The sequence below is a fragment of the Podarcis bocagei genome (genome assembly GCF_964188305.1).
Source record: "Podarcis bocagei genome assembly, chromosome: 8".
In the NCBI taxonomy this organism is placed as follows: domain Eukaryota; kingdom Metazoa; phylum Chordata; class Lepidosauria; order Squamata; family Lacertidae; genus Podarcis; species Podarcis bocagei.
In genome coordinates, this window is record NC_138133.1 from 76,463,514 (window position 1) to 76,488,014 (window position 24,501).

Sequence of the window (24,501 nt, forward strand, 5' to 3'; positions counted from 1 at the left end):
GAGGGGGAGAGTTGGGAAATAATGGGAGAGGAGGGCAGAAGCAGAGAGGTAGCTGGCTGAAATGGTGTTATTAGAAAGTATCCCAGGTCCTCCATTTCCCAGAACTCAGCAAGCCTTAAAAGTAGGAGAGCAAAGAGCTCAAAGACAGAGGGCATGTAGCAGCAGCTGTAGAAGTGATGAACGAGGAAGTGGGAGAGATGGGTGTGTGTGTGGAGATTCACTCGGGATAACACCATTCACCAAGAGGCTGGGTTCTATAGCCTCTCTCTGTAAATACTGAAATAAAAGAGGACAGTAAGAAACCTTTGTCTTTATACTTTCCTGGGCAACCAGCCAGGAGCTGATGACAGCACCCTGAAACTTGCTTACCTCCCCACCCCAAGTAAAAGCACCACAAAATAATGACAATTATGCCAGGGCTAAGCATGTATACATTGTAGTTGATCAGACTTTTATTTGGATCTCATGGTCATTTTGCAAATGAGGGCTTTTCTGCCCACACCAAATCTCAGAATGAATTCCACCTTGCCCAAGACCTTGGAGGAAACACGAGCAACAGAAACATACTTTCCAATTGTCATTTTAGAGGACTGGAATGAGAACAGTTGATTGAAACCCAAAGGGCCCAGCTGGGGAGAAGAGTTTGAAGCTCCTTTTGGCTGGTCTGTGCCCCAAGGTGTCACTACGGACAGTCAGGCCAACAATGGTGACTGTGGAATGGAAGCAAGTATGGCAAAGACTTGTGGGTATACCCCTCAAACACAAACAAAATGGCAGCCGTTATATTGGTTACCCAGTGCTTACCCTCATCTTTGGGTAATGGTAATACCTGAGAACACATTTAGTTTCTAGGCCTATATAACAATACATAACAGCTCACATATTTTTTTCGTTACTGGAAATCATCCTGGAATATTTTTTTTTAGAAAATCACCACAAAACAGAAGAGGAAGGTTATGAGAAAGATGTAACTTCAAACTGTGCTTTAAAATTCCCCTGGTGTTCCTCAGGAGGTTACTGAGTTGGGTCAACAATGGCAGGCACAATTTCCTGAAAAACAGCTTAGCTGACACCGCCACTCAGTTATTGGGTGTGCTTCCTCAAATCACAAGGGCCCATGATGAGACCCAACAGGCCCAGCCCCACGTGGACTGAGAACATGCACCATCGTTGCAACACACAAGAATTTAATGGTAGGTGTCTTCAGCATGCAAGTCAACACGTAAAGAGTTCCTCAAGATAGGAAAATCGCTGCAGGGTGATGACAGCTAGAGAACTATGGGTGGTATTCGATTAAATTTGGTCCATTAATCTAAATAGGACTACTCTGTGCAAAACTTAGCTAAATATCACCCGAAGTTCAGCAAGGGGCATGGCAGATGTTGACATGTTGGAAAGGGTCCAGAGAGGAGCTTCACTAAGGGGAAATCTTGCAAAGGATGTTCTCTGCACGTTGAGCCTGCAAATGCCTTTTCTCTCCTGTTTGTATTTAACATAATTCTTTCGTTCAGAAACCAACCCATCTAACCCTGAGGGAAAAGGACGACAGATCAGGGTGGTCGATTAATTAAATTCCTGATGCTGGAGACAAACAATGAAGGAGGCCTTCACACCCTGAGCTTCTAGAAGTGACTGGCTGGTCAGAGTTAGAAACCAAATGCTGGACCAAAGATGGGTCTTTGGGTCTGATCTATCAGGACTACTCTTCTTTTTTTTACAGTAACACTTCATTGAGGGTCTTCACATGGATTACTAAGGGAGTCTGATAATGCTCGAAGGCTGTACACGCAACGGACAGCTGCTGGTGGAAGAGGAAAGTGCTGAGAGAGTGCGCAAGGAAACCAGTTAGTTCCCCTCGGCACACACAGAAGTAGGTTCATCACTAGTCAATAATAATCTGAGGCACTGGTTGTAGACATGGTCTCATTCAGGAGTTAGTATCAGAGACTGTATTGTGTAACACAAAGGGCAATTGATTATTTTTATGGAAGAGTCAAGTTCAACCACATTGTCCCAGGGTGGTAGTCAACTGCCTTTTACTCAGACTAGACTCACTGAACTTAATGGACCCAATGTTCATTCGTTTCAGTGGGTTGATCCTGAGTAAAACTTAGTTGAAGACCACCTGTGGCCTTCAACTACTTCCGCAAAACACACCTGTCCCCTTCCTAGGGAACGTTCATGTCATGTTTTTACACCTCTAAACCAGCAGCTGCTGTCAAGCTCAGCAGACACGAACAATGCCACAGCACCAGAAAAGCAGTCAGAATTGGCTTGCAATGCTAGCATGTGTACATTCTGCATGGACATCACAAAGCATTGCAAACCACTCGCCCTCCACAACAATGCAGATGCTTGGGACATGATTTTTATTCAGAAAGACTCTTTCCTCCAGGTAGCAGAACACACTAAATCATCTGTGTGGAAAATCACAAACGAAGAAGCCTAATAACAAAAATATGGTCAAGCTTCAAGGGCCAGATTGAGAAAACGTTGGCAATTTGATACAAGTGCTTGACCAGGACAAAGTGAGATGCTTACTAAATCCATATGGGTTTTGATTTCTTCCTCAAAGCAGGTCAGCCATAGCAACCGCTGTAAGGCTATGCTGAGATGGGCCAGTCTTGATTTAGCAAATGCGTAGACGCTGAGTTTCTTGGGTTCTTTTGTGAAGGCTGCCCAGTCCACAAGTCATTGCTGCATCTGGGCTGCCAATGGCAAGTGATTACAAGTGTAAATCGCAAGTGATCACAAGAAGGAAAAGAGGTGAGGAGTTCAAGATCCATGTGTGCTCATAGAACAGCTGGTTTCTTAAGGTGCAACTTGTAGGATTGACAAAGTTCAATGCATGAATTACATGGAAGTTCATATATATTCAAAGTCACTCAGCAAGTGTAACAGTCTATCAGGTGGGAGAAAGAGAGATCAATTGCAGAGTTCCTATCTCTTGATTTAGGGTCTAGGAGGATCTAGACCTTTGGGTTTCCTATGGATGCTACCATTATCTTTCACTGCTGAAAGTTTTGCTTCCAATAGGAAACTGGATGGAAAGCACTTTTATGGATGGAAATTAAGCCGCTCTGCTTTGGCAACCTAGAAAACGAACGGTGCTGAGCTAAGCTCAGTGCAGATGCAACAGTCTCGAGCCAGCTACAGTTATGTTGAAAGTAAAGAGTTTTGCTAGTAAGACAGCATTTTATGACAGCAAGAGGCTTAAGCTGAAAAAGGGACAGCTCTGATTCAAAACAGAACATAGTTCAATAGATGGCTCCTTGACACTCTATTGAAGAATTCCAAAATATCTGTGGCCTTTGGGATTTTGGCTTACTCTACCGCCAGTGAGTTATCAGGCTAACCCAAGAGAGATCTGAGGACAATATGGCACATATGATGGAAGGAAGATGTGAAGCCCAGGGACTGAGCTGGTCAAAGGAAGAAAATGTCACTGGACTGACCTGCTCAGGAACACATTTGGGAAAGCTCTGCTTTCTGAAAGCTTCAGTCCTCCAAAGAGACTTGGAAGTGATTGGTGGTTAATTTTACCGTCCTATAAATAACTGCAGTCTTCATTCCTAAACTTGCAACATCATAATCTGCAAAATTTCTCCATGTACCTAAAACCAAAAAGGGTAAGGTAGTCATTTCCCCACCCCAAGTATTCTTATTCTTGACCATCGGCACAAATTGCTTCTAATGGTGAAGACAGACATAACGTTTAAACAGTGGTCGCAATAACTTCCTCGCCTACAAGTCAAACCCTGGATCAAGCAATTAGTCCTGTTTCTAAAGAGTGTGGGTTTTTTTGGGGGGGGGAATATATTTTATTTAAAATAGCATATGTAAGTGTATTCATCTCTAGGTTCACCTTCTCCCATTTTCCCCCTGTTAAAAACTGGCGAGCATCCCTGTTCCAGGGAGAAAAAGCGGGTGGTCAGGTGGTGTTCATGGCGTTCCATGCGCTAGCCAATCAGTACTCTGCACAGCTGGCTTTTGCTACAGATAAGTGCAGGTTTTTCAGAGGTCACCCTGCAAAACAATGCATATATTTTAAAATAAAAACCCCATAAGGATAAAGAGAAAGGAAAAGATGGTTTCACCCAGTGTGATGAGGATGCTTCGGGAATCGCCTCACTGTTTTTACAATGATACAGCTGTCTTCATCATCAAAAACAAGGGGTTCTTTCAACGAGAGAGCAATCTTTTTTATCTGAGATTATTTTCTTTCCCTCTATTATTGAACATGCATCAAAACAACAGAGTCTTACTTGTCATTTTTGGGGGGTGGGAGGAATTAGTGCAGCAAAGAAATGTACGTGCTCTCATTCTACTACCTCTATAAGTAAAGTGTCAAAATAGCCTAACAACATCCAGACAAGTTACCAGACCAAAACTTGCAGGAATCGGTGAAGGATGCAAATCATGAGCTAGACTTAAGGTACAATCCTAGTGAAAGGGAGGTCCATGAAACTCATTTTTAACAGATGCGTCCTCAGAAAGTTTCCCACAGCACAACCAAATCCGTGAGAACATCTGTGTGGAGATCACATATGGAATGCCGATACCATAGGGTGGAATTTACCATTCAGCTGCATCACTAACACATACGGGATATGCCGACATTCCTATCAGGGAGCAAGGATAATCGTGAACATTTCCAGTGAATTCGCAGAGATGGAACTTCCCGCCCAACCCATCCCATAAACATCATGCCGTCTGCATACATAATATAATCCAGTATTGTCATGCTAAAGAACCGCCCCTCCCCCCAAAAAAACCTAAAACGGAATCCCCAAACCCAGAACTTTTAGTGAAGGTCAGAAAGTTCCCTGATGGGAACACGGAGTTTATGCACAGTGATGAGTATCAGAAGCAGGTTTTCCAGCATAAAGCGTCCACCAATGACAAGCCGGAGAAAGTCAGCACCATTATTTCAATCCCTCAAGCAAACGAAGATTCTTCATGTTTTATCCCTCTGTCGAGACGGGTTGGGTTTTGGCTACTCCTCCAGTTCTCGAGAGCGGTCTTCTTTTGGCAGTGCCATCGCTTCATGCCGTATTTCTGTTTGATTTCTCGTGGAGAAAAAAGTTCATTTCGGAATCATCTGGCAGGGCGGCAGCTTCAGAGGCTGGCAACGGTTTACGAAGAGCTCTCTGCCGAGGCTGTTAAAAACAACAACAACAGACAGGCCGTAAGTAGACGCTTAGCTCAAAGAGAGGCAATTACAACACATCGCGGCTGAAACAAAAGGTCAAGGCTACATTACACAAATCACACAACTGCTAAAGCAAAGCGTGCCCAGGCATATATTTGCTTTATTTTATTTTCCTGCATTTGCATTCCACCTGCCTGGAATCCAAGGCAGCACACACGAGGCAGCCAGGAGGTCTCCCACCCACTCACTCACTGACCAGACCCAGACCTGCTGAGCATCAGCAAATTGGTGCCCTCTCATGCGCCTTCAGATAATCACCTGGGACCATTTCCCCCTTGCATCCAACCCTTCCTTCCGAGCGCAATTCAAAGTGTTGGTGCTGACCTCTAAAGCCCTAAACGGCCTCGGTCCAGTATACCTGAAGGAGCATCTCCACCCCCATCACTCTGCCCGGACACTGAGGTCCAGCTCCAAGTGCCTTTTTGCAGTTCCGTCACTGCAAGAAGCCAAGTTACAGGGAACCAGGCAGAGGGCCTTCTCGGTAGTGGCACCCGCCTTGTGGAACGCCCTCCCACCAGATGTCAAAGAGAAGAACAACTACCAGACTTTTAGAAGACATCTGAAGGCAGCCCTGTTTAGGGAAGCTTTTAATGTTTTACAGACTACTGTATTTTAATACTTTGTTAAAAGCCAGATGGGCGGGATATACATTAATAATAATAATAATAATAATAATAATAATTATTATTATTATTATTATTATTATTATTATTATTATTATTATTATTATTATTATTACACTGTACCCCAAAGTTGGTTGGTGGCCACATTTGGCTGGGGAGGAGCCACAACTCAGTCATGGAAAATCTGCCTTGAATGCAGAAGGTCAATCGCAGGCATCCCCAGGTGAGGCATTTAGCCACTTCAGTGGAAACCATACGACTTAAAAGTCAAAAAGTGCACCCAACTTTGATCAAGTCAAAAGTCAAAGTGCACTTAAGAGTCAAAAAAGTGCACCAGGCAAAAGCAAGCACTTGAAAAACAACAACAACCATCTTTGGAAACCCTCACCTGAAGCAATTATTAAAGCCATTATCAGTTGGTGACTCATATACGGTAAGTTTTAATCTGCTAATTAGTGGATCGAATATGCACACTTAGCATTCCAGATCCTGGACTCCAACTCCCACCAGCCCCAGCCAGCCTAGCTGATGGGGGTTGCAGTCCAACGACATTTTGGAGGGCCACAGGTTCCCTATTCCTGGGCCTTGAAGTGCACATGCATAACTTAACCACCTCCCTCAGGAATGTCCCACCACCCAAGCAACTGCTTTAGTCATATGCTAAGTATGCATATTTGGTCTACTAATTAGCAGATTAAAACTTACATGAGTCATCAACTGATAATTGCTTCAACAGGGTGCTAGCCCAATCTACTTTTGTTTTGTTTTAGTTTTTATGAACTCTGCAGCCGGGATGCTTCTTCTCCAAAGAAGATCTGCTCCAGGCCTGTCGCCAGCACAACCTCTGCTTTCAAAGGGATTTGCTGTCCCTGCTGGGTTGGATAAGGACCTGCCTTTCTCCAGCCAGAAGGGAAATCCAGGATTGTTTGTGTGAGAGAATGAGTGTGAGAGAGAAGGTCAGCAGCAAAGCTTCTGCTCTGCGTACAGAAGTTCCCAAGTCTCCCATCTCCACGTACAGATGGAGAAGATACCTTGCCAGAAACCCTGGAGAGCTGCTGCCAGTTAGTGTGGACAATATTGAGCTAGATGGATTGTTGCTGTAAGGCCCTATGAGAATGTGGGCGTACAAAAGTGTGAACGTGTCCAGCCACATCTACTGGCAGGTGGCCCTTCAGGGGCAAAATGGTTGCCCACCCCTGACTTATGACGTAGGAATGAAAGCTGAGGTAAGGACAAAATGTTCAAAAGGTAAAATAAACACCACAAACACATACTAATAAAACACTCCTAGTCCTAATTTAATTTAATGAGGGTGAAAGAGGAGAGCACAAAATATTGTCTGAAGCTCAACATCAAAAAAACTAAGATCATGGCCACTGGGCCCATCACCTCCTGGCAAATAGAAGGGGAAGAAATGGAGGCAGTGAGAGATTTTACTTTCTTGGGCTCCATGATCACTGCAGATGGTGACAGCAGCCACAAAATTAAAAGATGCCTGCTTCTTGGGATCACGAAGAGTCGGACACGACTAAATGACTAAAGAACAACAACATCCCTAGCTCCCTTTTGAGCATTTTATTGGTAACTCTGTTTTCTCTGTGGTTCCTTTTTGTGTGAAGAACAGTCCAACTTTCCCCCCTTGTGTTCATATGGAAGCTTAAAAAGCTCAACTCACAAGTTGTGTATACTTGGATAAGAAGTGAAACTGCGAATTCACAGGGTGAATTATTGCAGGGTTGATCTTTAATGAAGGGCTAACTCTACCACAGCAAAATCTGGCGATAAATCCTTGATCAGGATAGGATTGAGCATGGAATTTCCCAGCTCTTAATGAGACACTGCTCAGGAAAAACTGATTTGGCCAAAGAATATCAAGCACCCCCTTCAATATCCAGCACCCCCTTCAATATCCAGACTTTTCATGTCTTCTGGAAGGAGCTCTGTCTTAGAATAATCTGCAAAATGTGTGCACAATTTTCAACAACATATAAGGATCCCAACTGATGAGGAACAAGCAAGTTTAATGCTCCTCCAGAGTGTTCCTGGGATGCCAATATTCTGAGTGTTTTGCTTGTTACGTCTTGACGCTTATTCTTTTTTTTACAAAGCTCAGCGAAGAGGCATGCTATCATGGAAGAGGCATGCTATGAATTGGCAGGCATTTTAGATGATGGCTGAAGAGAGGGAAGCTGCCAATTCGCAGCAGCACCTTAAACGGGGACCCTCCACTTTAATCCTGCAAACGTCCCCATGTCCTGCCAAAAATAGAGAAAACCCCCAACGACTTGTAATTAGACACCTTGCGTATAAGTGTTCTACATGTACTCAACTCCTGATAAAAGATCGCTTATAAATAAAATATACACCCAAAGAGCCATGGATTGCAGCCAGCAAACAAGATGCTCCGCAAGAGAATTACTGTTGCAAGCTAGCGTATTTTTGCCAAGAAGCTACGGATGAGACAGGGCAAAGGCAAGGATGGCTCCGGGTTCCAGTAATTTCCCGTGGGTCACATTAAGATTAAGGCTGCATTTGATTCTGATTTTCACTGAACAGTGGAATGTCAAGGGGAGTTTACTGCTCTAAGCTTCCTGTATTGAGGTCACATTGCCGGCAAATAGAATTTCCAAGCCTGGCCCCCTGTGTACAAATCCGGACATTGCTGCATGTATTTTTTTATTTATTGCACAACGTTCTAACAAAGCAATCCACTGATAAGTGGCATCGACGGTACACCAGTTCAAAGGTGGTTTTGAACAGCTCAGCTACTTGATGGGAAAAGCAGTGTGAAAACGAAACAACAAGAGCCTCTGGTTCATTCTGTCCTCCAGGCCGGATCAAGGATGGAGGGGTTTCGGGGGCAGCAATAATCAGGAACTGCATAGGCAACGCTTTAAAATTCACACTCATGCACGCGTCAAAGTCTCCGCCAAACTAACTGGGAGTTCTATTTTAAAAATCCAAATTCCGCCAACGTATAAATCATGCAAATGGATGAACTTTGCATATGCCTGCTTATTTTCTGTAATTTGATCTGCTCCCATTCACCACAGAACTGGGCAAAGAGCAATGCCAGGCCTTGCCCCCTGACCTGCGGAGATCTTATCCAGCCTCCCCTCCGGATTCTGAAATTTCTTCAAGCGCTGGCCAAGCACTTTCAAGCATATCTCCACAATAATAAGGGGCCATAAAGCTGCTCTACATTGTTTTAAAAAGAAAGTCGAGGTCCTTAGGAACCTGAAATCGATGGCTAATGTCACATTTGAAGGGCTTTTCTGCACTTCCAAAGAACTGCAGCAACATTTTCACAGCTGGGCCTATAGCCAGGAAGTTTTGTACAGGAAGTGACATGGCTCAGTGTTGGAGCATCTCCTTTGCATGCAGAAGGTCCCAGGTTCGATCCTTGCCATCTCTCGGAAGGACTGGGAATGTCCCCTGCCTGAAACCCTGGACAAAAGATCCAATCAACTGAAATTACGCCTAAGCTTTGGTTTTGTCCAGATTTGAAAAGGTCGCCTATTTTCAAACCAAAGCGAGGACACTTTAAAAATAAAAATAAATTTTTATTAAATATTTTCTTGGTTTATAAAAGTACATGTTTCTTTTTTCCAGGTTGTACAGTTTCTTACAAATCAGTTGCATTTGTAGTGAGACATTAGTGCTGAGTACAGTGGTACCTCGGGTTAAGAACTTAAATCGTTCTGGAGGTCTGTTCTTAACCTGAAACTGTTCTTAACCTGAAGCACCACTTTAGCTAATGGGGCCTCCCACTGCTGCCGTGCCGCCCCCGCCCGATTTCTGTTCTCATCCTGAAGCAAAGTTCTTAACCCCAGGTACTATTTCTGGGTTAGCAGAGTCTGTAACCTGAAGCATCTGTAACCTGAAGCATCTGTAACTCGAGGTACCACTGTACAGTATAAGGTTGGGGAGGAAGTGGGGGGGGGGAGAGGAGGGGGGTAGGGTGAGGCATGGGGACTAGCCAGGCAGCGCTGTTGGTGCTGGCAGTCCTTAGGGGCTCATCAGTTTGCCTCACCGGAAGTCCGGGACACTTTTTTTTTGAATGAGTACGATATCAAATCTTCTTCTTCTTTTTTAGAAAAGAGATATCAATATGGATTTTTTTGTTTGTTTGTGAGGCCAGATGATCAAAACATACAGCCTGCAATTCTGAGATGAAGCATTTTGGGGAGAATGGAAGTCCTGGCAGATGCTCTCAGCAGGTAGCCTTTGGTAAAGCCAATTAGTCAGAGGCTATTGCAGCTGCTCTATGAGACTCAACTGGATTGCAGAAAAAACAACAATAAATGTATTAATCCAAAATATATTCTAGTAAACGGCATGCACGCGTCCTCAGGTAATTAGAGGAACACCAGACTCAAAATTCTCATCATCCTTGCTTTTAAAACAACAACAACAACAACAACAACATACAAACAAACAAAGCCCACAACCTTGTTTTGAGAGGTGTGTGTGTGTGTGTGTGTGTGTGTGTGTGTGTGTGTGTGTGTGGTGTGTTTTACAGAGGGACAAACCTTTGGCAGTTTTACACAGATTAGGCAGAAAAGAGTGACAGAAGGAGAGCGAAGGAGAGTGAGCCTTAACCTGTTGTGGAGCTCTGTGTTTCTTTGTGTGTTTGATTATGTTTTTATATATTTTGGAAACTGCCCAGAGTGGCTGGGGCAACACAGTTAGGTGGGCAGGGTATACTACTACTACTACTACTACTACTACTACTACTACTACTACTACTAATATTAGATGTCCCTGTTTTCATCGAAGAAATATTGGAGGGTATGGTATCGGGTAGTGTGAGAGCAGCTCTGCGTATTCCTGGCCCTACACAGTTCCCATTAAAAGAGAGTCTTCCCCCTTTCCTCCAGGAGGAGGAATTCTTCACACACATCCCCACTGCAAGGAATAGGGAAGCCTAGCTTGCTGGGAGGTCCACAGAGGCATCAAAGCAACTCTGGAGATCAAAGAGCACAACTTTCAAGTAAACTGTACATTTGACTATGCACTAACATGGCGGTTCATGAACTTTGCTGAAGTCAAGGTTTGCTGCAGAGACGACTTGGTTCCTGCCTTCAGATTCTGGAAGTGGAAAAGATCTCAGGTGTACCTGTCCAAAGGCTCAGCGGCAAACCTCTGAAGTTGCAAGGTACACAACCCCTGTGCCGAAACATTTGTCAGCATTTTTAAAAAGGTGACACTGAGTGACAGTGTCTCTTTGAGAGGCTGAACATTAAATTCAGCTCTCAGTTCATTTGCTTTTTGGTGCTTACGAACCACCAGGAAAGCGGGAGACAGCCTTGCCTTGGTGGTTTATTATATTGATGGCCGGGTCTTCTGGGCGAGGTCTTTTAATTCCTCTGCAGCCTTTGGAAAAATTGCTGACTTTTGCCTCCACGTGCGTTTAAAGGCCTTTTTTGCTCAGCAAATGCACTGCAGCAAATAGCATTTACTAGCACGGAGAAGGGGCCGTGCAATCTTTAAGGCAGAACATTACTTTATTACACATGTTAAGGCTTTTACTCCGTTTTAACTTTTATGAGCACGACAAAGAACGGAGAACCGGCGTTTAAATGAAGGCTCCTTTTATCCCCAGTCAACTTCACACCATTCACAAAATGTCACTGAGACATTTACTTCCAATGTGCCCAATCCCTTTAAGCTGTTCTGGGACTATTACATTTTGGTGGTGGTGGGGAATTGTGGAGGGAGGACCCCTGTGGTATCCCAATACTACTGACATTTCTTAACATATTAGTGGCTTGCTTGGGGGCATGAGAGCTTTCTGAAGCCAAATGAGACATGATGGAAGAAGCCCCTTTTATTTAAGGCTGGGTTTACCCATCCACACAAATCTTAGAATTGTAGAGTTGGAAGGGACCACAGAGGTCATTGAGTCCAACCCCCTGCAATGCAGAAATCTTTTTGCCAGTGTTCGGTATGTGGCCCTTCTCTTGCAGTCAACCTGGAAGCTGCAGTTAGTGCAGAATGCTGCAGCACGATTGCTGACAGGCGTGAGGCCTTGTCGCCATATAACACCTGCGTGCAGAGATCTGAATGGGCTGCTGATTTGCTACTGGGCTGGCTTCGAGGTGTTGCTATTAGTACAGTGGAACCTCTACTCACGGCCACAATCCATTCCGGAGGCCCGCCCAGAAGTCGAAATGGGTTGCTGGGAGAGGCACCGTTGTGCGCAGGCGCGGGCGGCGATCGCCCGCTTCTGCGCATGTGCGAACGGTGATTGCCCACTTCTGCGCATGTGTGAACGGCGGCAAACCCGCCAGTTACTTCCGGGTTTGCCATGGGTGTTGGGCAAAATGGACATGAGAAGAGGTTTGTAAGAAGACTGTACAGTGGTACCTTGGAAGTCGAACAGAACCCGTTCCGGAAGTCTGTTCGACTTCCAAAATGTTCGGAAACCAAAGCGCGGCTTCTGATTGGTGTTCAAGATCCAAGGTACAACTGTACAGTGGTACTTCAGGTTAAGAACTTAATTCGTTCTGGAGGTCCGTTCTTAACCTGAAACTGTTCTTAACCTGAGGTACCACTTTAGCTAATGGGGCTTCCCGCTGCCACCGCACCACCGCCGGGCGATTTCTGTTCTCACCCTGAAGCAAAGTTCTTAACCTGAGGTACTATTTCTGGGTTAGTGGAGTCTGTAACCTGAAGCGTCTGTAACCCGAGGTACCACTGTATTGTTATGAGTTTGGGGCAGGCCAGGCTGCATGCTCGAGCCACCTTCTAATTGTTGGAATAGCCAGGCTAGCTTCCTGGTGAGCTAATGGCCCTCTAAGTATGGTCCATTAAAGTAACAAAGGAAGTGGCTCTGTGCCAGATGAAAAATACAGACAGCAAAAAGACACCATAGCCTCCACTGTCCTTCATTCCAAAGGAAGCATGAACCCTGCATAAACTGGCACGGCTCAGAGATTGGGGTGGCATGCAACAGTATATAAAACCCTGAACAACGTGGGACCAGTTTACCTATGAGATTGCCATACCCCACATGTGCTCACTTGACCGCTTCAGTTGGTGGATTTGGCATTACTACATGTGCCACATATTACAGGCCCTCCGAGTGTCCCTATTTCCCAGGGACAGTCCTTGATTTAGAGAAGCCGTCTCAGTTTCTGATTTGATCCTGGAATTTCCCGCTTTTCCTTAGGATGTCCCTGTTTTCATCGGAGAAATGCTGGAGGGTATGGAGTTGTGCAACTTGTGAGCAAAGGAGAAAAGTAACAATACAACCTTCAGAAGACATCTGAAGGCAGCCCTGTATAAAGGTAAAGGGACCCCTGACCATTAGGTCCAGTCGTGGCAGACTCTGGGGTTGCGGCACTCATCTCGCTTTACTGGCCGAGGGAGCCGGCGTACAGCTTCCGGGTCATGTGGCCAGCATGACTAAGCCACTTCTGGCGAACCAGAGCAGAGCATGGAAACGCCGTTTACCTTCCCGCCAGAGCGGTACCTATTTATCTACTTGCACTTTCACGTGATTTTGAACTGCTAGGTTGGCAGGAGCAGGGACCGAGCAACAGGAGCTCACCCCGTTGCGCGGATTTGAACCACCAACCTTCTGATCGGCAAGCCCTAGGCTCTGTGGTTTAACCCACAGCGCCACCCACGTCCCTTAGGTTTTCTTTAAGACGTCCCTATTTTCATCGGAGAAATGTTGGAGGCTATGACGTTTTGAGACACACCCCTGAGCCAGGGAGATAAGTAACTATACAACTTGTAGAAGACATCTGAAGGATAGGGAATTTTAAAAAAATGTTTCACATTTTACTATGTTTTTACATATATTGGAAGCCCGTTGCGGGGATTCGAACCGCCGACCTCCTGATCGGCAAGTCCTAGGCTCCATGGTTTAACCCACAGCGCAACCCGCGTCCCTAGCCCTGTATAGGGAATTGTGGTTTTTTAAAAACAACAACAACAACCAGTTTAATTATGTTTTTATATATGTTAGAAGCTGCCCAGCATGGCTGGGGCAACCCAATAAGATGTGTGGGGTATAAATAGTAAAATTATCATTGTGGAATGGGACGTCCCTATTTTTCATCAGAGAAATGTTGGGAGGGTATGATATTACTCATTCCACCTTTGTAAGAATTTGATCATTTAGTGTGGTAGCACTTTGGGAACTCCCTGCCTATTGAGATTCAGCAAATGCCTTCCCTGCACTCTTTTTGGCGCCTGCTAAAAACGTTCTTGTATAGGCAAGCCTACCAAGATGCTTAAAACATTGGGTTGTTTTTAAATCTGTTTTCTTTGATTTAACTTTTGTAAGTTTTAAAGTAGAGTTGTACATTTTTCCTTGATTTTATGGCTTTATCCTTTTGTAAACAGCTTTGAGGTTTGTTTGTTTTTTAAAAAAGTCAGTGTGGTTTGGGATACCCCCAGAAGGCAAGAAGAGTCAAATCCTCATTTGCCCAATGATAGAACAGCCCACACCCGTTGCTACAGCCCCACAGCCATCACCCCCTGGGTGATTTCCATCTTGCTGGGCTCGTTTCCAGTATCAGAGCTCGGCTACGATTAAATAATTTCAATAAACACAGAAGACGTAACTCAGTGGCGTAGCGTGGGTTGTTAGCACCCGGGGCAAGGCAAGTAATTTGCGCCCCCTAACCCGTGGATTTGCGCCCCCTAACCCTAACCCCCAGATGTTGCGCCCGGTGCGGCCGGCCCCCCCTGCACCCCCCACGCTACGCCACTGACGTAACTGGCTGTACGTTTGAAAAAATAATATATACTATTCATTGTATTGAATTGTAGAATTCAACAGAAGTAGCTCATAAAGTTCAACGAAAAAAGTAGAAGACCCAGTGGATCAGTTCATTCTCTAATCAGTTTATGAATAAGGTCCATATATGTATAAGTGTCTATTCCATCTGTGTGTTCATAGAGTCCAACAATCCACATGAAAGGTTGTTACAGTTCCACAGAATCCTTTCACAGACTCTAAGACAAGGATTTCCTGAATATTAGCCTTGTTTCGCCATCCTGGGCTTCATCAGTAGTACAAACTCTAGGCATAGCTGTCAACTTTTCCCTTTTCTTGCGAGGTTCCCAATTCGGAATAAGCGAATTTCCCTTAAAAAAAGGAAAAAGTTGACAGCTATGACCCTAGGTAATACAAATAAATGCAATATCGTAATCTCACACATTTTTACAGCAAAAATAATATAAGAACCGTCAACAAGCTTACATACCATATATGATATCACAGGACAGTGGATCTTATAGCGTAGTAGTAGCTGCTGTAAGCAACAACTTTTACAGAGTAGGGTTATATTGGACAAGCACAATATTGATTCGAGTGACAGGTGTTGACAATCAACAGATACAAAATTCCTTTCTTAAAGTGACCCATATGGCACAACAGAAGTAAAACTGAGATTCCGCCGTTGGGGATCCCTAGCCTCACTTTCAGAAGTGTAAGGCATTAGGTAGCTGCTGGGAGTGGGGCAAGTCTGAGAAGCCGCCCACCGTGTTAAATTTTCCACACTCCCCACAAGCAAGGCTTTTTAAAAGGAGGAACTCACAGGAACTCAGTTCTGGCACCTCTCAGGTGGCCGTCATTGCCATTCTAAGAGAACAAGGTCCATGATGAGTTCCAGAATCACTTCTTCCAAGTGATGCTGAATTGAGGCATATGGGGAAATTGGACATTAGGGGAAATTGGGTGGCTAGCAGAAACCTGCTGCTAATTGTTGCAGTCTGTGGCCCCACTGCTGGGCCAAGCAGGCTATAACCCTGCGGTCATCCCGTCCCGTCCCCCAGTCATTCCCTGGGAAGTGGAAACAGAGAGATTGTTAAATCAGTGCAAACTACAGAAATCCCCTCAGACTCTTGCCTTTGCATCGGTTGCGACTGTAAGACTTTGGGTAGGAACTAAGAGCTTCCCAGGTGACTTAAGGAAAACTCTTGGCTGGCCCATGCAACTGTGTAAACTCAGTTTTTATGGCCCTTCTTATCAGACCAGTAGGTTCCTGGGCCAATTTGTTGACCTGGCCTTAAGCGGTTGCTTATATGCACATGATACCCACATGCTCTGCTTTCTTAATCACAGGCTACGTGGATTTCCTTTCAAGCAAAGCATCTATATAAGCAGATGTGCTTCCTGAACTACATGCGTACCATAATAGGCGGATGATACTCTTAACTATCAATTTGGCATACCACAGAGAGGAGTGGCCCAGAGGTGTCTGTGCCCCAGCCAGCAATGGCCTCTTGTTGGTTGCTGCCCAACTACGGCAGGCTTCTTCCCAATCATGTTGCACTGTATTCTGGGACATCTGTCTGTCTGTCACATTTTGTGCTGTGTTTCTGAAGTGCAAAAAACCAACAACAGCCTGCGCAGGCTTTGGCATGCAAACTGCTGCAATGAGATTTTTCCAACGAAATGTTATCTCGTTCTTTTCCGAGAAGCTTTTTATTTTGCAAAACTTGCTTCGCTGTTAGTAGAACTTTTTCACAGGAACTTACTATTACCGTATTTTTTGCTCCATAGGGCGCACCGGACCATAGGGTGCACCTAGTTTTTAAGGGGGGGGGTCAAGAAAAAAAAAATCTTATTTCCCCCCCAGCCCCAAAGAGCAGCGTACAGGCCGCGAGCAACCTCTCCCTGCCGGAGGGGTTGCACGCGGCTATGGCACAAGCCAAGGCAGCCAGCGGGATCCATCCCGCTCGCTGTTTTGGCTTCATCTTTAGCTCCGCGCAACCTCTCCCTGCCGGAAGAGACTGCGCGAGGCTAAAGAAGCCATAGCCACGTGCAGCCTCTCCCTGCCGGGGGGAGGGAGGGGGCTGCACACGACTATCCCTGTAGCCTGGAGAGCGCGAGGGGTCGGCTGCAGGGAAAGCAACGCGAAGGAAACCAGGCTGCAGGGAAAGCAACGCGAAGCCTTTGGAGCGCGGAGGGAGCCTGCATTCGCTCCATAGGACGCACACACATTCCCCCTCAATTTTTGGAGGGGGAAAAGTGCATCCTATAGAGCGAAAAATACGGTATACAAAACATGCTCCTCCAATAAATGCAGATTTCTGTTATTTAGCTGTTTCACTTTCTTTGCTTCTGCAAAAAAAACCCCACAACCGAATAGCCCCCATCAATTATCAATTTTCCTCATTCATAAACCCAAAGACCCTAGCCTTGTAGCTGACCCAATGAGGTACACTAAAAATACATGTAGTACTCATACATCTGCCTCTGAGGTGTACAATTGTACAAAAAATGAGTCACCCAAAGGCAAACTAAAAGTAGGAAATGCAGGGGTGGATATTTTTGCAGCCAGACTACCTCAACGTTCATCTCTCGTGATTTTATCTCATCTTATTTATTTAAAATATTTGTAACCTATTTTTCATCACAATGCACTCCAGGGGCAGCATACAATAATATGAATGAAAAGCTACCCAACACAACCATAAACATTAAAACCGCAAGCAGAGAGCAGCAGTAACAGGCATAATCAAAACCTGGCCAGGCAATCAACCTGCCGTAAAGATCTGATGGGAGAGATGGATTTTCCACGGGTGCCGAAAACTAATCAGCATCAATGCCAATCATATTTCAAGGCGGAGGGCATTTGGGCATCGCTGCAGGATAAGGCCTTTCCCTGGAGGCTGGATGCAGAACAACCCAGAGGGCATCAGCTGCAGAGCTCAGCAGGTTGACAGGCTGGTATGGGAGCAAGCGCTCCATCAAAGGTCCAAGTTGGGAGAACTACCTGAAAATGACTCACAGGTGGTATTTAACTCCAAGTAGGCTTGCTAAAAAGGGGCGTGGGTGGCGCTGTGGGTTAAACCACAGAGCTTAGGACTTGCCGATCAGAAGGTCGGCGGTTCGAATCCGCGCAACGGGGTGAGCTCCTGTTGCTCGGTCCCTGCTCCTGCCAACCTAGCAGTTCAAAAGCACGTCAAAGTGCAAGTAGATAAATAGGTACCGCTCCGGCGGGAAGGTAAATGGTGTTTCCGTGCACTGCTCTGGTTCACCAGAAGCGGCTTAGTCCTGCTGGCCACATGACCCGGAAGCTGTACGCTGGCTCCCTTGGCCAATAAAGCGAGATGAGCGCTGCAACCCCAGAGACGGCCACGACTGGACCTAATGGTCAGGGGTCCCTTTACCTTTTAGGCTTGCTAAGATGTGTAAGACTGAATCAGGCAAGTGTTGGGAGATGCAAAGAGGTGGAGGGAACGTTCTTTCATATGTGGTGGACTTGTAAAAGGGTTAAAGAGTATTGGGAAATGATCAATAACGAATTGAAAAAAATGTTTAAAAGTACTTCCCACCCCCCACCCCCCAAACCCAGAGTCCTTTCTGTTGGGAATAATTCAGACTGAAATTCCCTGGTGTCTAAAAAGGCTATTTATTTATTTTATTAAAGATTTTGTTGATTTACAAAAGTGCACAATGTCTCTCTCTCGTGTCCCCCCCCCATGTAACATTTTTACAAATCATTTTCATTTGTTGAGACATTAGGAAGAAAAGGAGGAAAGAGGTGGAGGGGGGGGAGAGATGGGTGAGGGTGGGGTCGGGTGGCGATGTTTCTATTTCACTTACTATATGTAAAAAGGTTATTTATGTATGTTACAACTGCAGCCTGTGTTTTGTTAGCCCCAAATTGGAAAACAAGTGATGTTCCAACCAAAGAAGAGTGGCAACTTAAGCTGATGGAATATGCACAAGTCGCAGACTTAACACACGGAATAAGAGAACAAGAAGAACATACGTTTAAAGAAGACTGGAAAATGTTCATTGAATATATGGGGGAAAATTGTGTACAGCTGAAAACGATGGCAGCATTAAGATAAATTCAGTAGCATAAACCAGTTTTGATGGATGCAATAATGGAAGAATGAATGGTATAGTTTTTGTAAAATATGCAGGGATTTTTGATATGTAAAATGAACCATGGAAAGAGAAGAAGAGATGTCATTGATATCTTAAGGATGTAAACTGAGTATTTTAAATTATCAGACAGAAAACTTAATAAAATTATATACAAAGGTCCCTAGTTGTTTAGGGCTTGGTATATGAGCTCCAAATGATGGCTCTAGCTGGCTCTGTGTGTTGCTTATAGTCCTGCAACAGCTTTTTGCCAAGCGCTGCCCTCAGTATGTTTTGGACCACAACTCCCATCAGCCCCCACTATAGGTTTTTCGCCCCAAAGCCACTGGCTGTTAATTTATAATTATTACTATAATGAATTTACAAAATAAAAATACAGGCAACTGTGTTAAGTTATTGTACATTGCAGCCCGAGGGGGTGTGTATATAGTTTTTTGGAGGGTGGGGGGCTTTGCTCTTGCCTCCATTTGGTATAAGATCACGATAGGTCGAGAAGATGGAGAAGCCAATATACACACACTTGGAGGGGTAGAGCCATGGGCCCACCAGTCAACAGGGGGTCTCTTAAATTAATCCATTTCCTTAAAAAAAAAGTTTTTAACCCTTTCCAGTCCAAGGCTACAAAGAGCATCTATCTTTGCAATGCACCTGGAGTCAGCAGAAGGCAGCTGAGTAGCTTCCCATCATCTTAGCTCTTGTATATACCGTATTTTTCGCTCTATAGGACGCACTTTTTCCCCTTCAAAAATGAAGGGGAAATGTGTGTGCGTCCTATGGAGCGAAGACGCCATAGCCCCGCGACCCTCAATAGCCGCAATAGCTAAAGAAGCACCCCGCGACCCTCTCCCAGCTGGAGAGGTGATGCACGGCTTTAGAGGCTCCTGCCATAGCTGCGCGTCACCTCTCCAGCCGGGAGAGCGCACGCGGGGCTAAAGAAGCCAAAGCCCCGCGACCCTCTCCCAGCTGGAGAGGTGACGCGCGGCTATGGCAGGAGCCTCTCCGCTGTGCCTTTCCACTGCTCCCTGACCTGCTCTTTGGGGCTGGTGGTGGGCTTCCCCCCGCCAGCCCCAAAGAGCAGGTCGAAAGGAACCTGAAGCCTGGAGAGCGAGAGGGGTCAGTGCACACCGACCCCTCTCGCTCTCCAGGCTTCCAAGGTAGCCGCCTGAACGCACCTTAAACGGCACCTTGTTTTAGAGTGGGACAACAAGAGGGGGAAAGTTCTCCCTCTCTCTGTGCAGCGCCTCCTGCCGTTTCACTGAAGGGGTGCTGGGCTGAGAGGGGGAGAACTTTTTTCCCCTTGTTCTCCCGCCTCTAAAACAAAGTGTGTCCTATTGTCCGGTGCGTCCTATGGTGCGAAAAATACGGTGCTTTGTCTGCCACAGGACACTCCCTCCCCCCATGTTCTGCAATCCCGCCCAGTGCGATTCTCTACATACCCAGCATGGCCTTGAAATTTTTAATGGAACAGCAGCAGAATCAGGACCTTAGGTCAAGCCTATGCACACCAGAGAGTCCGTGAACAAGGAGGCCCAGCCAACGTTGTAGTTGTAGTCCAAAGCATCTTGAGGTTGCTGAAGGCTGTTCTGCAGCAACACAGGAAAGACTAGACTACCACACCTCTTGTGCCTTCACTCCGTTGCTGGTGTGTGATCCTGTATAGAAAGCTCATGCCTCAAGGCTTTTTTATGCAGCGTGCCAGAATCATAAGCTATTTCATCTTTTCACATTTTGATTAATGTCAATGGGGATTCTTTGCTAGTTTTCTGGGTGAGAGTGAAGTTGACAAATACTGATGCTTACCCAAGGAACTCGAATCCTGACAGGTCTATATATATTTAAAGCTAACACCAGAAATTCAATCAATAAAGAGAGGAAAGTAGATTTAGGTGTTAGATCTAGTTGCTTGTACTCTTGTAGATTTGTGGGATTATTAGTTCTCGGTGTCTCGGTCTCAAAACACGCATATGTTTAACAACATGTGTCTTTTGGAACATGCAGAGTTAATGCTGCAAACGAGCAGAACAGCAGCTTAATTTTCAGATGATCTGAACATCTGAAGGACCCCCAGGCCTTTCAGGTTCAATACCTGCAAATGAGCGGCAAAACATCACATCTTCAATTGCACAGCCTTGCAATATCATGCCCCTCTCCATCTTATGGGAAGGGGCATAGCTCAGCAGCAGAACATCTGCCTCAAATACAGAAGTTTCCAGATTCAATCCCCAGCAACAGGGCTGGGCGAGACCCCTCTGAAACTTAGCAAGATACAGAGATTCAGTATAATTCAGTATGTTCCTATGTTATGGCAGCCCAGGCGAGGGGTGACATAACTGGGCTCCTGAGCCCCACAGGCGTGCCGCAGAAAGAATGTAGTCGGGTCAAGGGAGCAGTGGACTCAGAAAAGGTTGAAAACCTCTGTCCTGTGATAGGACTGTGCTGAAAATGTCTCCCTCTCATTTGGCTTAGAAGGTGAGTTTACATAGCTTCCAACTGGGAGGGGGTTCCTTCTCGCAGGAATGAGGAGCTGGTAAATTGGGGTGTGTGTTAATCTGGTTGGGGTCCATGGAAACGGGGCACCACTTTTAATTGCTCCTCCCCGGTGGGGTGTGTGTGTGTGTGTGTGTGTAAGAGAGAGAGAGACAGACAGACAGACAGACAGACAGACAGACAGACAGACAAATTCCTACCATCTGACCCACATATTACCCCATTTATGGATTTCATGTACCACCAATGTCAGGCCCATTTACATCTTTCTTGTGATGGATAAGGTGTTTGAAAATACCCTATTTTTAATCCTAAATATGGGGGGGATTTAAATTTACATTTTAACTTCAACTCGGAGTTCCTATTTTGGCTAATCAACTTTCTGAGCAAAATAATAATAAAAAATCATTCTTATTTATTTATTCCTTCAGATTGAAAGCCACCCACCCCGCCCCCTTTAAACCAAGAATTTAGACATATCGTTTGGAAGCGACATTAATGGGTGATGATGTGTTATGGAAGCATTTCCGAAACACTTCTGAATAATTCTTTTCCAGGAAAGAAAGACAGAAAAAACACAGTTGTGGGTGGCTCATACAGTAGAACCTGGCTAATTTATACTAATGACTGGAATGCTCGTTATTAATTATTGAACTCTGAATGAGTAACAGCAAACAAAGCAAGGGAAATTCATCACAAAAGACACTTTGTTCATGTATTTTGACAGCTGCAGTCTGAATTACAATGCAGGATCCACTAATAAGTGTCCTGTAGTCTCCTTTGCAGCAGCGGCAATTGAGCGAGATCAAAGCCACGCTACAATTGATATTCGCTCTTTGCTCAAAGGCAGGTAGGCGAGAATCACTGCTGTGGGAACAAGATGGTCTTATCCAATTTGGATCCTTGATCCACTGCTAAAGAGTTCCACTGGTACCACATCCTTTGAGCCTTGAAATATGACGCCTCAGTGGGCCTTCAAATAGGTTAGGAACTCACACCAGATCTACAGGGTTAGGTATCTTTCTTATATTTAATCAATTTCCCACTGTGAAAGAAGTCAGCATATTTAAAAGAGGGGTTCAGTCACTATTGCTATAGGAAATTAGAAATTACTAAAATGGTAGGATTTGGGTCATTTGGGATGGGAAGGGGAAATATAAGCTGCAGAGGAATTCCTGGGCTAGCCTATCCAAAGGACCTGGCCAAGCTAGGGCCATTAAGAAACAATACAGGGCCACTGAAGGCCATTGGTAAGGCAAGAGAACTGTCCTCGCACCTTGCCCTGACAGAGCTGTGCAGAGAGACGGGAGATTTGGAAGGTTGCCAGGGTAACTGGACTATGATGTCACAGGAAGAGTATGGGGCATGTGACAAGAGGCTTGGAATAACTGAATAAAGGGCAGAATGAAGGATTTTGGCTGGCTGGCTGAAGGCAGGCTGGGAGAGGTGTCTTGGACTCCAGAGCTGCACTGATGATGGTGGGAACAAGCCCCTCTTGAGACAAGCATGCTGTAAGATCTGGACTCACTCTATCTAAATTCAGGTGTAAATATGCGAATAAACCATATTTCTTAAAGCCACAACAGCCACAGCTGTGTCTTCAATTCTCCAAAGGAGCACCAACCCTGGTTGAGGGCCAAGACCCCTGGAATCCCATGCATGGCTTGGCAGGGGTCAGAGCAGCCTGTAACATTATCTTCCAGTGATGGGCCGAACGAGGGGTTATGGGCAGAGTGGTGATCCTGTTGTCTTTCATTATGTTGTTGGACTCCAACTCCAGTGATCCCCAACCGATGGCCAATGGACAGAGATAATGGAAGCTGTAGTCTAACAACACCTAAAGCAGAGCTTTCCAAACCTTGCATGACATGCTTTTTAGAGAAGCATCGTTTCATCATACGGTAATTCAGTTTTACTAGCAAATCAAAGGTTGAAATAACTCCAGCCCCAGGAGGAGTGCAGGGAGAGTTTGAGCGACACACCTGCAACTGACACACTATTGTGTTGCGACACACAGTTTGGAAAGCTCTGATCTAGAGGGCCACAGGCTTCCCATCCTTGAGGACGGGATGGTAGTCATGCAACCAGCTTGACAGCGGAGGACTGACAAACTGACCCATGTCTTTGTCCACTGCAAGATATGATACTGATGCAAGAAGAATGTAACTCGTGTTGCTATAGAGCAGGCACGTCCAACTCCCAAGAGACTGCGATCAACTCGCAGTATAAAAAGACCGGCTATGATCTACCCATTGTCATTGCCAGGAATTTGATTTTTAGGGGAGTGTTGGCCAAAGACGATCACTAAACTTCATACTGAGATCTACCTGGGACCCCCCCCCCCCGGCGATCTACAAGTAGCTCACGATCTACCTGTTGGACATGCCTGGTATAGACTGCATGGGTAGGCAAACTAAGGCCAGATCCTGCCCAATCGCCTTTTAAATCCAGCCCGCAGACAGTCCGGGAATCAGCGTGTTTTTACATGAGTAGAATGTGTCCTTTTATTTAAAATGCATCTCTGGGTTATTTGTGGGGCATAGGAATTTGTTCATTTCCCTCCCAAAAATATATTCCGGCCCCCTACAAGGTCTGAGGGACAGTGGACCAGCCCCCTGCTGAAAAAGTTAGCAGACCCCTAGTATAGAGAGCAGAGGAACACATCCAGACCCAGAGACTTGCCATTAATTCTGGCCACATCATTTCCCCACCTCCCTGCCTTGTTCTCATTTTATAGTTAACAGCAGCTGGAGTATTTGGTAGCATGTTTATTTCAGTTTGCTTGTGCCTGATGATAATTTTGTTACTAAGCTTGTGATCTTCTCTTTCAATTATTCTCTCTCCTCCCCCTCCTCCATATTCTTTCTGATGGTGAGCCCTGCAGGTGCAGCCTTGTTAATTTCATGTTCGCAGAGTGCCTAGGCATCTGAGGTGCTTTATAAAAACCCTAATGCGAAGCTGGTGCCGTGCCAGTCGGCCTGAAGGGTGCCTGAAGCTCTGCAATCAACGCAGGACAGCTGAGCTGTGTGATCAGCAGAATCGTGGGGTGAAGTTCTTGCTGGACTGGACCTTCCCTAAATCAGTGCCCCCCCTCTTCATGAAAGAAACCGCCTTCCCTTCAGCATCATGCATGCACCAGAGGGATGGTTTAGCAGGCTTTAAAGGTAAAGGTAAAGGGACCCCTGACCATTAGGTCCAGTCGTGGCCGACTCTGGGGTTGCGGCGCTCTTCTCGCTTTATTGGCCGAGGGAGCCAGTGTACAGCTTCCGGGTCATGTGGCCAGCATGACTAAGCCGCTTCTGGCAAACCAGAGCAGC

At 45.5% G+C, this 24,501-nt stretch overlaps 1 protein-coding gene and 1 long non-coding RNA gene across 4 annotated transcripts in view; both read right to left on the bottom strand.

Annotated features, from left to right (window-relative positions):
* Positions 1 to 430: 430 nt before the first annotated feature.
* The window catches only part of SAMD12 (sterile alpha motif domain containing 12), a 237,829-nt gene continuing 213,758 nt past the window's right edge, over positions 431 to 24,501 (bottom strand). For all 3 annotated transcript variants that reach the window (XM_081205270.1, XM_081205268.1, XM_081205269.1), the window contains one exon: positions 431 to 5,159. In XM_081205270.1, coding sequence (XP_081061396.1) covers positions 5,137 to 5,159 — 23 coding nt within the window. In that variant the 3' untranslated portion in view covers positions 431 to 5,136. The remainder of the gene's footprint in view (positions 5,160 to 24,501) is intronic.
* On the bottom strand, positions 19,015 to 20,175 carry LOC308593172. The gene is made up of 2 exons (XR_014010810.1): positions 20,078 to 20,175; positions 19,015 to 19,413 (listed from the first exon to the last, which is right to left on the bottom strand). It is a non-coding gene; the product is annotated as an uncharacterized lncRNA (long non-coding RNA).